This window comes from Mobula hypostoma, chromosome 19 (genome assembly GCF_963921235.1).
Source record: "Mobula hypostoma chromosome 19, sMobHyp1.1, whole genome shotgun sequence".
NCBI classification, from domain to species: Eukaryota; Metazoa; Chordata; class Chondrichthyes; order Myliobatiformes; family Myliobatidae; genus Mobula; species Mobula hypostoma.
Window position 1 is genome coordinate 12399263 of NC_086115.1, and position 15070 is coordinate 12414332.

Below are 15070 nucleotides of genomic sequence, written 5' to 3' on the forward strand. Positions count from 1 at the left end.
TAGGAGAATGAAGGCAAATCTTGTAGGGGGGAAGTTTGATCGAGGTATACAACATTATTAGGGGTATAGACAGAGTGAGTGTATCCAGGCCTCTTCCCCTCAGGTTGGTCATAGTTTAAGGGTGAAAGGTGAACTATTTAAGGGAACCTAAGGGCAAACTGCTTCACTCAGAGGGCGGTGCAAGTGTGGAATGAGCTGCCAGAGGAAATGGTCAATGCAGGTTCAATTGGTACATTCAAGAGGTTTGGATAGTTACATGGATAGGCAAAGATTGGAGGGATATGGTATGAGTGCAAGTAGATGGGAAGCAGAGGCAAAGGATCAGGTCAGCATGGACTGGATGGGCCAAATGGCCTGTTTCTGTGCTGTAGTAATCTATGACTTTACATACATACAAGGTTACATGTATCTAAACACGAGAAAGTCTGTAGGTGCTGGAAATCCAGAGCAACAGACCCAAAATACTGGATGAAAACTCAGCAGGTTAGGCAGCATCGGTGGAAAAGAGTAGGCAGTCAACGTTTCGGGCGAGGACCCTGCTTCAGGACTGAGGAGGAAGGGAGGAGATGCCAGAATAAAAATGTGTGGGGGGGTGGGGGGAAGTAGGCTAGCTGGGAGGTGACGGGTGAAGCCAGATGGGTGGGAAAGATCAAAGGCTGGAGAAGAAGGAATCTGATAGGAGAGGCGAGTGGACCAAAGGAGAGAGGGAAGGAGGAGGGGACACAGGGGGAAGTGATAGGCGGGTGAGAAGAGGTAAGAGGTTAGAGTGGGGAAAGCCAATGTTTATTTTTATTTTTTATAATTGCGGGCACTTCCAGGGGAATGAGCCTGCATTTATATCCATGTGATCAATTAAACTACCGACCCATTCATTCTCAGAATGTGAAAGGAAACCAGGGCACTGGGAAGAAACCTAAGCAATCACAGGGAGAATGTACAAACTCCTTTCAGACAGCAGTGGGATTTGACCCGTATTGCTAGTGCTGTATTAGTGTTACACTAGCCGCTTCGCCCATATGCATGTACACACAAGCAGAGTTCATGCATTCACGCCACACACGCACACCTACAAAGAGCACAAATACACACATTAACGTACACGAATCGGCGTGCACGTGTAAGCAACATACCTTAATGTGCCCCCCCTCGTATTCATAAGGGTAACGACAATCCACAATGATGCAGCCATCAATAAGATGATCAAAGTCCCCAACGAGCAAAGCTGCCACCTGCAAAACATCCCCGAGCCTCTGTGAGACCACTGCTCCATCACACAAAGCAACAGGTGTTTCCCAAGTCAACCCCAAGGTCATTTACAGACAGTCAGGGGCTAGTAGCGGAGACACCAGGGACTGCAGAGACTGGAATCTAGAGGAAGGAACAGACCGGAAAAACTCAGCAGGTTGTGCAGCATCTGTGGAGGGGAATGGACAACTGATGTTTTGATCAGGACCGAATGATAGAGGGGAAATGGCCAGTATAAAGAGGTGAGAGGAGGTGGGGAGATGGACAGCAAGAACCGGTAGATGATGGGTGGATCCAGTGCGGAGAGATGATGGGCAGATGGTTAAGGGGAGAATGAGTGTAGTGACAGAGGATGGGAGGTGATGGGTGGATCCAGGTGAGGAGGGATGATGGGTAGATGGAGGAGGGAGGAGTGGGAATAGAGACAGAGGCTGGGAGGTGATGGGTGGATCCAGGTGAGGAGGGGTGGTGGAATAGAGACAGAGGCTGGGAGATGACAAGTGGAGGTGACGAAGGGCAGATGGTGGAATCTGTTTGGAGAGGAAGGTGGAACATGGAACCAAGTGAGGGTAGATAGGAACAGGGGCAGAGGGAACCCCGTGGGAGGAGTGTGTGTGGATGATGGGGGGGATGGATTAGAGGAAAGAAACAGAGTGCTTGGTGGATGTAGGAGGAACTGGGTAGATCAGGAGGAGAGAAAATAGACAGAGAGGAGCAAGCAAGAAACACAACACCATTCTATGCACAGCAAGGACTATGAAGTTATAATGACCACATTTTAAATGATGTTGATTATGAGACAGATTGTGGAGAATCTGCTCCCTAAAGTTGGTCACTGATAATTGGTTTAGGACCCAGCCGTCCCTCTATGCACTCTATCGATACTTCTCACTGCTTCAGTCAAGAAGCCAGCACAGTCAAAGACTCCACCCGGCCCAGACATTCTCTTGACTCCATTCTTCCATCGGGCAGAGGATACAAAAGCTTGAAAGCACGTACCACCAGGCTCAAGGACAGCTTCAATCGCACTGTTATCAGCTCTTGAACAGTCCTCTTGAAGGAGGCCAATAACAGTGAGGGAGGGTTGAAGTGGGATGGGGAGTGAAGGAGAATGAAGAGCAGGAACGGAAGTAAGGGGGAGGATGAAGAAAGAATGGAGACAGTAGTTGAGTGAAGAGGGGGCAAAGAGAAGTGAAGGGGACAGATGGTGAAGGGAACGTGTGGAGATGAGGGTTATTGGCTGTGTAGGCGGGAAGGTAATACACACAAAATGCTGGAGGAACTCAGCAGGTCAGGCAGCTTCTATGGAGGGGAATTAACACCTGATGTTTCAGGCCGAGACCCCTTATCAAGACCGGAAGGGACTGGGCAGAAGCCAGATTAAGGAGGAGGAGAGAGGGAGAAGAGAAGCTGGCAGGAGAGGGGTAAAGTGAGCGAGTGAGGGAGGGGAGATGAATTGAGAAGCTGGAAGGGGGTAGCTGGAAGAGATAACGGGTTGAAGAAGAATTACTGATAGCAGAGGAGAGTGAGCAATGGAAGAGAAGGAAGGAGGAGGGGCACCAGTGGGAGGTGAGGAGATGAGAAGGGGCAAGAGGGGAATCAGAATAGGGAATGGAAAAAGAGAGCAGGAGGGGAGAACGTACCAGAAGTTAATGTTCATGCCATCACATTTGAGACTATATGAGGTATTGCTCCTCCAACCTGAGAATGGCCCCATCAAGGTAGTAAAGGAGGCAATGGACAGACACGTCAGGAAGGGAATGGGAACTCAAATGGAAGTGGAGACCCACTGGGACATCCTGCCTTCTTGGCAGTGGATGCATCAATGATGGAGTAGGTTTGTAAAGGTCAGCACAATATTGTGGGCTGAAGGGTCTGTACTATGCTGCATGGTTCTACTTTGTATGAGTGAGGTTGTTGAATGACGGGTGTGGCTCTGTGTGCAAATGATACTCACTGACTGAGCAGTAATATATCTCAGATCCTGATGCTTTCCCTCCGCCACGGGCAAAAGACAGGTCTAGATCAAGCAGCAGAGAGAGACACCAGTTAGAGACGTGTCCTTACTCCTCTCCCAAACAGAGTCTCTTCTCAACAAGGAACAAGGACATCATGTCACACACACCCAGGGCAGAGACATTAGATACAGAGTGAAGCTCTCTCTACACTGTCCCATCAAACACTCCCAGGACAGGGACAGCACGGGTTAGATACAGAGTGAAGCTCCCTCCATACTGTCCCATCACACACTCCCAGGACAGGGACAGCACGGGTTAGATACAGAGTGAAGCTCCCTCTACACTGTCCCATCACACACTCCCAGGGCAGGGACAGCACAGGTTAGATACAGAGTGAAGCTCTCTCTACACTGTCCCATCAAACACTCCCAGGACAGGGACAGCACGGGTTAGATACAGAGTGAATCTCCCTCCATACTGTCCCATCACACACTCCCAGGACAGGGACAGCACGGGTTAGATACAGAGTGAAGCTCCCTCTACACTGTCCCATCACACACTCCCAGGACAGGGACAGCACGGGTTAGATACAGAGTGAAGCTCCCTCTACACTGTCCCATCGCACACTCACAGGACAGGGACAGCACAGGTTAGATACAGAGTGAAGCTCCCTCTACACTGTCCCATCGCACACTCACAGAACAGAGATAGCACAGATTAAATACAGAGTGAAGCTCCCTCTACACCTGGAGCTGAAGGGAGGAGGTAGGGTTAGTAGGAAGGAGCAGGACAGGGAGTGAAAGGATTTTCGACAGCAGGTAGAGGGTGCTATGTGGTGGCAGGGTTGATTGCCTGTGGTGGATTCATACTTGGGTATCTCCGATGACTTCCTTTCCATCTGAATCTGGAACTACTTCAGTGTCAATCTCCTGAGACCAGAACAAACGCCGGGTATTATAGGCCTAGAAACAAGAATTAGAAATGCGAGTCAGTATGGGAATTGCATGAGGAGTCTTGTGGTTATGTTCTGGTCACCTCATTATAGGAAGGAGGAGGAAGCTTTAGGGAGGGTGCAGAGCAGATTTACCAGGATGTGGCCTGCATTCGAGAGCATGTCTTAGGAGCGGTACAGCAAGCTAGGACCTTTCTCTTTGGAGTGAATAAATATGAGCATGTCCAGATAGCAATGTATAACAGGCAAATATTCAGAAGACAGCCAGCACCTTTTACCGGGGTGGATATGTCCTTGAGTGAGCAGAATTTTAAAGTAAAGAAACAAGATTCTACAAATCCAAAGCAACTCTCACAAAATGCTGTTGGAACTCAACAGGTCAGGCAGCATCTATGGAGAGGTATAAAGAGTTTGGTACATTTCGTGCCAAGACTGTTCATCGTGGCTTTTCTTCCTGAAAAACAAGTCCTGGTGAAGGGTCTTGGCCCAAAACGTTGACTCTTTATTCTTTTCCATAAATGCTGCCTGACCTGCTGAGTTCCTCTAGCAGCTGTGTGCGTCACTCATAACCCTACAGTAAAGTGCTTGGAGGAAAGTCTAAGGGGGATGTCAGAGGTTTCTCTTCTACAGAGTGGTGGGTGGATGGAATGTACTGCCAGGGGTGATGGTAGAGGCCGATACATAGGGACATAAAAGAGCCCCTTAGGTAGGCACCTGGATGGATGAAAAATGGAGGACAATGTGGGAGGGAAGCATTAGATTGATCCTGGATTAGGTTAAAAAGTTGGCACAACATTGTGAGCTGAAGGGCCAGTACTATGCTGATACTGTTCTACATTCTAGCTATCCTTTTATGGTTGACTGTAAACCTACCCTGTGTCCCATTTTAAACACAAAATAATCTGCAGATGCTGTGATCAAAGCAACACTTTCAGTACGCTGGATGAACTCAGCAGGTCGGGCAGCATCAGTTAGAAATGATGAGTCGACGTTTCGGGCCGGAACCCCTCGTCAGGACTGAAGAATGAAAGATGGGGAAGGATTTGAAGAATGCTTGTAGCTTCAGTTGAAAGACCAGTAATTTGAAAGACAAAGGGGTGGGGGAGGGGAAGCATTGATGTCATAGCCCTGAAAACAATGGGTGGTAGAAGGAGGAGGCGGAACCATGAGGGAGCTGGGGGAGGAGGTAGAGTGAAATAGGGATAGAAGAAGGGAGGGGGAGGGAATTACCGGAAGTTGGAGAATTCTATGTTCATACCAAGGGGCTGGAGACTACCTAGATGGTATATGAGGTGTTGCTCCTCTAACCTGAGTTTAGCTTCATCATGGCAGTAGAGGAGGACATGTATGGACATATCTGAATGGGAGTGGGAAGCAGAGTAGAAGTGGGTGGCTACCGGGAGATCCTGTCTGTTGTGGCAGATGGAGTGGAGGTGCTTGACGAAGCGGTCCCCCAATCTGCGTCGGGTTTCACCGATGTAGAGGAGGCCGCACCGGGAGCACCGGATGCAATAGATGCAACAGACTCACAAGTGGTGTTGTCTCACCTGGAAGGACTGTTTGGGGCCCTGAATGGTTGCAAGAGATGAGGTATAGGGACAGGTGTACCACTTACGCTTACAGGGATAAGTGCCAGGTTGGAGATCTGATCTTTCCCCACTGACTTCCAACCTGGCACTTATCCCTGTAAGCGTAAGTGCTACACCTGTCCCTATACCTCATCTCTTGCAACCATTCAGGGCCCCAAACAGTCCTTCCAGGTGAGACAACACTTCACTTGTGAGTCTGTTGGGGTCATCTATTGCATCCGGTGCTCCCGGTGTGGCCTCCTCTACATCGATGAAACCCGACGCAGATTGGGGGACCGCTTCGTCAAGCACCTCCACTCCGTCCGCCACAACAGACAGGATCTCCCAGTAGCCACCCACTTCAACTCTGCTTCCCACTCCTATTCAGATATGTCCATACATGTCCTCCTCTACTGCCATGATGAGGCTAAACTCAGGTTGGAGGAGCAACACCTCATATACTGTCTAGGTAGTCTCCAGCCCCTTGGTATGAACATAGAATTCTCCAACTTCCGGTAATTCCCTCCTCCTCCCTTCCTCTATCCCTATTTCACTCCACCCCCTCCCCTAGCTCCCTCATGGTTTCGCCTCCTTCTTCTACCACCCATCGTTTCAAGGGCTATGACGTCATTCCTTCCCCTCCCGAACCCCTTTGTCTTTCAAATTACTGGTCTTTCAACTGATGCTACAAGTATTCTTCAAATCCTTCCCATCTTTCATTCTTCAGTCCTGATGAAGGGTTCCGGCCCGAAACGTTGACTCATCGTTTCTAACTGATGCTGCCCGACCTGCTGAGTTCATCCAGCGTACTGAAAGTGTTGCCGTGTCTCATTTGCTGCTGAATTTAAACCCTTCCTCATTTCATGAGCACACCTCCCCCAGGAGCATCTGCTGGCCCTGGACCTATACTCATTTGAATCTAGAAGAACGACAGGGGGAATCTGATTGAAACCTATAGATTATTGAAAGGTGACAAGTGGATGTGGAGGGGATGTTTCCTATAATGGGGGAGTCTAGAACCAGAGGGAAAGAACCTCAGAATAAAACAATGTCCCTTTAGAACAGGAATGAGAAGGAATTTCTTTAGCTACAGGGTGGTGAATCTTTGGAATTCATTGTGGAGGCCACATCACTGGGTACATTAAAAGTGGAGGTTGATAGGTTCTTGATGACTATGGACATCAAAGGTTATGGGGAAAAGGCAGGAGAATGGGGTTGAGAGGGATAACAAATTAGCCATGATGGAATGGTGGAGCAAACTCGATGGGACAAATGGCCTAATTCTGCTCCTTTGTCTTACAGTCTATATCTAAAGGGTGATGGACCCTTCCAGTTCAGGTGGAGCTAGGCGAGCTTGCATCTCTCCTGTCTTTCCCAGAAGTCTACAGTCCTACTGCACATACCATCTTTATCGCCACACGTTCCTCTGACCTACGACCTTAGACCGCCGGCAGTGGCACCATGTGTATTTACAATGTGCCAATAAGTATCAGAGCGTGTGGGAGACATCCTATGATATAGGTTAATCAGGAACTGTAAATTAACATTAGTGTGGGACAGATTACTGTAAGGATGAATACTTTATACTTTATTGTCACCAAACAATTGATACCAGGGCGTACAATCATCACAGTGATATTTGATTCTGCGCTTCACGCTCCCTGGAGTACAAATCGATAGTAAATATTAAAAATTTAAATTATAAATCATAAATAGAAATAGAAAATGGAAAGTAAGGTAGTGCAAAAAAACCAAGAGGCAGGTCCGGATATTTGGAGGGTACGGCCCAGATCTGGGTCAGGATCTGTTCAGAAGTCTTATCACAGTTGGAAAGAAGCTGTTCCCAAATCTGGCCATATGAGTCTTCAAGCTCCTGAGCCTTCTCCTGGAGGGAAGAGGGACGAAAAGTATGTTGGCTGGGTGGGTTGTGTCCTTGATTATCCTGGCAGCACTGCTCCGACAGCATGCGGTATAAAGTGAGTCCATGGACAGAAGATTGGTTTGTGTGATGTGCTGGGCTGTGTTCAGGATCCTCTGCAGCTTCCTCTGACCTTGGACAGGGCAACTTCCATACCAGGTTGTGATGCACCCGAGAAGAATGCTTTCTACAGTGCATCTATAAAAGTTAGTGAGGGTTTTAGGTGACAGGCCAAATTTCTTTAGCTTTCTCAGGAATTAAAGACGCTGGTGGGCCTTCTTGGCAGTGGACTCTGCTTGGTTGGACCAAGTCAGGTCATTTGTGTTATTGACCCCGAGGAACTTAAAACTTTTGACCTGTTCCACTTGCGCACCACCGATGTAAATGGGTCGTGCGGTCCGCTACTCCTTCTGAAGTCAACGACCAATTCCTTCATCTTGCTGACGTTGAGGGATAGGTTATTGTCTTCGCACCATGCCACCAGGTTCTTAATTTCCTCTCTGTACTCAAACTCATCATTACCCGAGATACAGCCTACAATTGTGGTGTCATCAGCAAACTTATATATTGAGTTCGATGGAAATTTGGCTACACAATCATAGGTGTACAATGAGTACAGCAGGGACTGAGTACACAGCCTTGTGGGGCACCGGTGCTCAGAGTGATTGTGGAGGAGAGCTTGTCCCCTATTTTTACAGCCTGGGTCCTGTCTGTGAGGAAGTTGAAGATCCAGCTGGAGATCTGAGTGCTAAGGCCGAGGTTCCGGAGCTTAGGAATCAGTTTATTTGGAATAATGGTATTAAAGGCAGATCTGTAGTCAATGAAAAGGAGCCTTATGTATGCGTCTTTATTCTCCAGGTGTTCTAAGGAGGAATGAGTCTGAGGTTTCAACCCGAGACATTGACAATCCCTACTCTTCCTCCTCACTCGCAGTACTGGATCCACTTGAGCCCTTCCAGCTGTTTGCTCGGGCAGCATAGTAGCATAGCGATTAACGTAATGCTTTACAGTGCCAGCGAGCCAGGTTCAATTCCTGCTGCTGACTGTAAGGAGTTTGTACATTTTCCCTGTGACCACGTGGGTTTCCAGCAAGTTCAAGCTCAAGTTTCAACTAGGGCTAGGGCTTTACTCTCTGGAGAGAAGGAGGATGAGAGACATGACAGAGATATACAAGATAATAAGAGGAATAGATAGAGTGGACAGCCAGCGCCTCTTCCCCAGGGCACCACTGCTCAATACAAGAGGACATGGCTTTAAAGTAAGGGGTGGGAAGTTCAAGGGGGATATTAGAGGAAGGTTTTTTTACTCAGAGAGTGGTTGGTGTGTGGAATGCACTGCCTGAGTCAGTGGTGGAGGCAGATACATTAGTGAAATTTAAGAGACTACTAGACAGGTATATGGAGGAAATTAAGGTGGGGGGTTATATGGGAAGCAGGGTTTAAGGGTCGGCACAACATTGTGGGCCGAAGGGCCTGTACTGTGCTGTACTGTTCTATGTTCTATGTTCTAAGTTTATGGTAATTCAACCATATACATGTATACTGACAAACAAAACAACATTCCTCCAGATCAAGGTGCACAACCCAGTATATACTGTATAACTCACGCACATAACACAAAGTAATATTGCCAGAAATAAATTAGAAGAAGAGAGAATCAGGTTTATTGTCACCCACATGTGTCATGAAATTTAACTTAGCAGCAGCAGTTCAATCCAATACATAATATAGAAGAAGAAAAACAATAATAATAAATAAATAGTAAGTCAATTACAGTATACATATATTGAATAGATTAAAACTCCCGCAAAAACAGAAATAATATATATTAAAAGTGTGAGGTCATGTTCATGGACTCAATGTCCATTTAGGAATCAAATGGCAGAGGGAAGAAGCTGTTCCTGAATCGCTGAGTGTGTGCCTTCAGGCTACTGTACCTCCTACCTGATGGTAACAGTGAGAAAGGGCATGCCCTGGGTGCTGGGGATCCTTAATAATGGACTCTGCCTTTCTGAGACACCGCTCCTTGAAGATGTCCTGGGTACTTTGTAGACTAGTACCCAAGATGGAGCCGACTAAATTTAAAACTCTCTGCAGCTTCTTTCAGTCCTGTGCAGTAGCCCCGCCCCCCCATACCAGACAGTGATGCAGCCTGTCAGAATGCTCTCCACAGTACAACTATAGAAGCTTTTGACTGTATTTGTTGACATACCAAATCTTTTCAAACTGCCAATGAAGTACCTTGCCTTCTTTATAACTGCATTAATATTAAGGTGCATTTATCGCACGTTAAAAAGTAAACAACATAACGCTACTTGAACTTCAGGTGTGATGAGAGCTGGGTGCTGGCAGAGAGTTCAGTAGACTTACGGCCTGCAGGAAGAAGCTGTTTCCCCTCGTAACAATTCTTGTCCAAATGCTATGGTACCTCCTGCCTTCTGGTAGGGGGGAAGGGGTCAACGAGATTGTTCGATAGACGGGAGGCATCATTGACATTGCTAAAGATCCTGTGTATACACGCTCCTAAAATCTTTGACGGGTGCAAGGAAGACCCCGATGATCCTCTCAGCAGTTCTTGTTGTGGTCAGATGCCTTGTAATTCCCCATACCAGACAGCGAAACAGTTGGCCAGGACACTCTCAATAGAGCCCCTGCAAAAATTGGTAAAAATAGGGGAAGGGGGAAGCTTTGCTCGCCTTAGTCTCCTCAGTAATTGGAGATGCTGCTGTGCTTCCTTGGCTAAAGAGGTGTTGTTGAGGGACCAGATGAGACTGTCCAGAAATCTGGTGTTCCTAACTCTCTCTACAGAGGAGCTGTTCATGTGCAGTGAGGAGTAGTCAACCTGTACCTTCCTAAGGTCCACTATCATCTCTTTGGTCTTGTCCACCTTGAGACTCAAGTTGTTGTGCTTGCACCATTCTGCTGGCAACTTCACCTCCTCTCTATACGCCATCTCATCGTCATTTTGCTGAGGCCACCCACTGTCGCGTCATCAGCGAACCTGATGATTCCCGTTGAACTGGATCAAGCAATGCAGTGGGCTAAGAACAAGGCCCTGGCGAACACCAGTGCTCAGCATGATGGAACTAGAGATCTTTCTGCCAACGTGGACTGACAGTGCCCTTTCTGTCCAAATTCAGTTAGAGAGAGAGGTGTTGAGACCCAATGATGATGGTTTACCCACCAGCTTCTGAGGGATGATCATATTAAATGCCGAGCTAAAGTCACTGAAGGCGTATTGTTAAAGTTAAAGTCTGTCCCGAGCCTTATAGGCTCATCAGGCCGGTGCTTATGCTGGTTTCCATGGCGTGAAGCGAATGAGAGTATGAGACTCCGGACGCCAGTCTAACACGAGGTTAACCCCCAGCATTTTGCCAGTACCCATTTTCAGCTGGGTGGACTGGAGCAGTGTGTGGTTAACTGCCTTGCTCAAGGACACAACATGCTGCTTCGGCTGGGGCTCGAACTCACAACCTTCAGATCGCTAGTCCAACACCCTAACTACTTGGCCACGGGCCACACACCCTGGCGTACTGAGGCACCATTTTCCAGGTAGAACAGGACAGAGTGGTGTGCAGAGACTATGGCGTCATCAGTGGACTGAATTGAGCAAAAAGCAAACTGGAAAGCATTCAATGTAGAAGGAAGATGGGATTGGGACTTAATGCAATTGATAACCAGCCACTCAAAGCAGTTCATTATTATTGACAAAAACAACAGGAATTCTGCAGATGCTGGAAATTCAAGCAACATACATCAAAGTTGCTGGTGAACGCAGCAGGCCAAGCAGCATCTATAGGAAGAGGCGCAGTCGACGTTTCAGGCCGAGACCCTTCATCAGGACTAACTGAAGGAAGAGTGAGTAAGGGATTTGAAAGCTGGAGGGGGAGGGGGAGATGCAAAATGATAGGAGAAGACAGGAGGGGGAGGGATAGAGCCGAGAGCTGGACAGGTGATAGGCAAAAGGGGATACGAGAGGATCATGGGACAGGAGGTCCGGGAGGAAAGACAAGGAGGGGGGGTGACCCAGAGGATGGGCAAGAGGTATATTCAGAGGGACAGAGGGAGAAAAAGGAGAGTGAGAGAAAGAATGTGTGCATAAAAATGAGTAACAGATGGGGTACGAGGGGGAGGTGGGGCCTAGCGGAAGTTAGAGAAGTCAATGTTCATGCCATCAGGTTGGAGGCTACCCAGACGGAATATAAGGTGTTGTTCCTCCAACCTGAGTGTGGCTTCATCTTTACAGTAGAGGAGGCCGTGGATAGACATGTCAGAATGGGAATGGGATGTGGAATTAAAATGTGTGGCCACTGGGAGATCCTGCTTTCTCTGGCGGACAGAGCGTAGATGTTCAGCAAAGCGGTCTCCCAGTCTGCGTCGGGTCTCACCGAATTAGACCGCTTAGACGGATAAGTGCCAGGAGGGAGGAACAAGTGCTACACATGCCCTTACACTTCCTCCCTTACCACCATTCAGGGCCCCGAACAGTCCTTCCAGGTGAGGCATCACTTCACCTGTGAGTCGACTGGGGTGATATACTGCGTCCGGTGCTCCCGATGTGGCCTTTTATATATTGGTGAGACCCGACGCAGACTGGGAGACCGCTTTGCTGAACATCTACGCTCTGTCCGCCAGAGAAAGCAGGATCTCCCAGTGGCCACACATTTTAATTCCACATCCCATTCCCATTCTGACATGTCTATCCACGGCCTCCTCTACTGTAAAGATGAAGCCACACTCAGGTTGGAGGAACAACACCTTATATTCCATCTGGGTAGCCTCCAACCTGATGGCATGAACATTGACTTCTCTAACTTCTGCTAGGCCCCACCTCCCCCTCGTACCCCATCTGTTACTCATTTTTATGCACACATTCTTTCTCTCACTCTCCTTTTTCTCCCTCTGTCCCTCTGAATATACCTCTTGCCCATCCTCTGGGTCACCCCCCCTCCTTGTCTTTCCTCCCAGACCTCCTGTCCCATGATCCTCTCGTATCCCCTTTTGCCTATCACCTGTCCAGCTCTCGGCTCTATCCCTCCCCCTCCTGTCTTCTCCTATCATTTTGCATCTCCCCCTCCCCCTCCAACTTTCAAATCCCTTACTCACTCTTCCTTCAGTTAGTCCTGACGAAGGGTCTCGGCCTGAAACGTCGACTGCGCCTCTTCCTATAGATGCTGCTTGGCCTGCTGCGTTCACCAGCAACTTCGATGTATGTTGCTCATTATTATTGACATCAGTGCCACTGGGCCATAGTCGTCGAGGCAGGTCACAGTCGCCATCTTGGGCACAGGGATGATGGTGGCCACCTTGGAGTCTGAGGGGGCAGTGGACAGTTCCAGAGAGATGTTGAAGATGCCTGTTCGAACCTCTTTTAACTGGGCTGCGCAGTCTGTCAGCAGCTGACCAGGTATGCAGTCAGATCCCGCAGTTTTACGTGGGTTGGCCCTGGCCAGGGTTTTCCTCACATCAGCTGTGACCAGATAGAGTGCCTACCACTTGGGGGTATGGGTGAGGTGGAAGGGGTTCCGTCCTCACTGGCACATTGTTCGGTGCATCAAACCCAGCGTACAAGAGATTTAGCCCATCAGGAAGAGAGGCACCATTGTCGTTGACGTGCAGGTTTGTACTCCTTTGTGATCTGAAAGCCCTGTCGCATGTGCCTCGTGTCGCTGGTGTCACAGAAATGGGTGTATATTCTCTGTGAATAATCTTGCTTTGCTCTCCTGATGGTGTGGGAAAGCACAGCCCTTGCTGACTTATCCCCCGATCTCAAGGGCGGCCTACTTCCTTCACAAATTTCAAAGATGTACGGGTTTGTAGGTTCATTGGTTACTTGTGTGTAATGGATGGCACAGGCTTGGTGGGCCGGAAGGGAGAGAACGAGAGAGAGGGAGAGAATAGAAAGAGAAAGAAGGTAAGAAAGAACAAAGCCAAGTCAAATCAAGTGAAGTTTATTGTCATTTAACTATATACATGTACATAATCATATAATGTATATAGAAATGAGACAACGTTTCTTTGAACTGGGGTGTAAAGCACAGAAGTACACAGACGTTGAATATATCCGTCAACACCTCCATCAGCTGGGCTGTGCAGTCTTTCAGAACCCAGCCTGGTATACTATTGGGCCCTGCAGCTTTGCGCGGATTGACTCTGGCCAGGGTCTTTCTCACCTCAGGTTCAGCAAGAGCATCTGCTCCCCTGGGGGGGAGGGGTGCCTTCCTTGCCAACACTGGGCGTGGAAGGCATTCACCCTCTCAGGAAGTGAGGCGTCCTGCTTACTGACGCGCAGGGTAGACTTGTACTCTGTAATCCTCTGAATTCCCTGCCACGTGTGCCTCACGTCTCTGGTATCGCAGAAGCGGCTGTAACTTCTCTGAGGATGCTCCCATTTCGCCAGTATCACGATCCCTCAGTCATGCAAGGACCTCTGCATGGCTTCTGATTTGCCCCCACCCAGATGTGTTTCACGTTGGTAACATCCTCAGTCACAGAATCCACATATTCAGCATGGTTGCCTCCCTGAACATTATCCAGTTAGTATTATCAAAGGAAAGGAAAGGTACGTCGCATCTGGTTAGCGGACGATTTCCCTCCATGCCTCTCTGACGTAGTGAGGAACCACGTACGAGGCAAGTTACAGCAGTGGTTTGCCCTTGCCTTCTGCCAGGTGAGTTTCCAAAGAGATCACCAGCTCGTAATCCCGCACGGGTGGAAAGCGTGCAGGGGAGCCGGCTGGATTCGAACTCGGGACCTTTCGTCCCGAAGTCCGGCACTGATGCCACTACACCACCAACTGGGGTCAGTATTGTCAAAGGAAAGGAAAAAAAAGTGGGAAGGAAGGAAATAAAGAAAGAAAAAAGGAAAGAAAGGACGATAGGTCAACTCTTACCTTTCCCTCCTCAAAGTTTCTGTGGAATCCGCTTTTCCTTTTTTTCTGAGCCGGGGTTTGAAGCCCTTCTGCCAACTCACCACGCTTGGTGCCGCTCTGATTCGGAGGCGTTGAGAGAGCAGCTGTTGATCGCTCATGGCCATAGTCCTGTCAGGATGAATGCAGCAAACTACTGAGATAGGAACATAGGATATAGGAGCAGAAGTAGACCATTCGGCCCATCGAGTCTGCTCCGCCATTCAATCATGGGCCGATCCAATTCTTCCAGTCATCCCCACTCCCCTGCCTTCTCCCCATACCCTTTGATGCCCTGGCTAATCAGGAAGATATCTATCTCTGCCATAAATGCACCCAATGACTTGGCCCCCACAGCCACTCGTGGCGACAAGTTCCACAGATGAGATCATCAGGAATCAACTTGGACAGAGATTATTTCGGTGAATAGCGTGCAGTAAGGAGGACAAGAGCTGAGAAATCGATTTTTCTGCAACCAGTCATAATCTCAGATCGCGGAGAGTACGAAGTAGTTAAAGGAAAA

The 15070-nt window shown here is 48.5% G+C and overlaps 1 protein-coding gene across 1 annotated transcript in view; it reads right to left on the reverse strand.

Moving 5' to 3' along the window:
- Positions 1-15070, reverse strand: part of cdc25d (cell division cycle 25 homolog d) — a 36344-nt gene that overhangs the window by 8886 nt on the left and 12388 nt on the right. Inside the window, exons 6-9 of the mRNA XM_063071364.1 lie at positions 14533-14679; positions 4073-4165; positions 3203-3265; positions 1131-1229 (exon numbers count right to left, since the gene is read on the reverse strand). Of these exons, the coding sequence (XP_062927434.1) occupies positions 1131-1229; positions 3203-3265; positions 4073-4165; positions 14533-14679 (402 nt within the window). The remainder of the gene's footprint in view (positions 1-1130; positions 1230-3202; positions 3266-4072; positions 4166-14532; positions 14680-15070) is intronic.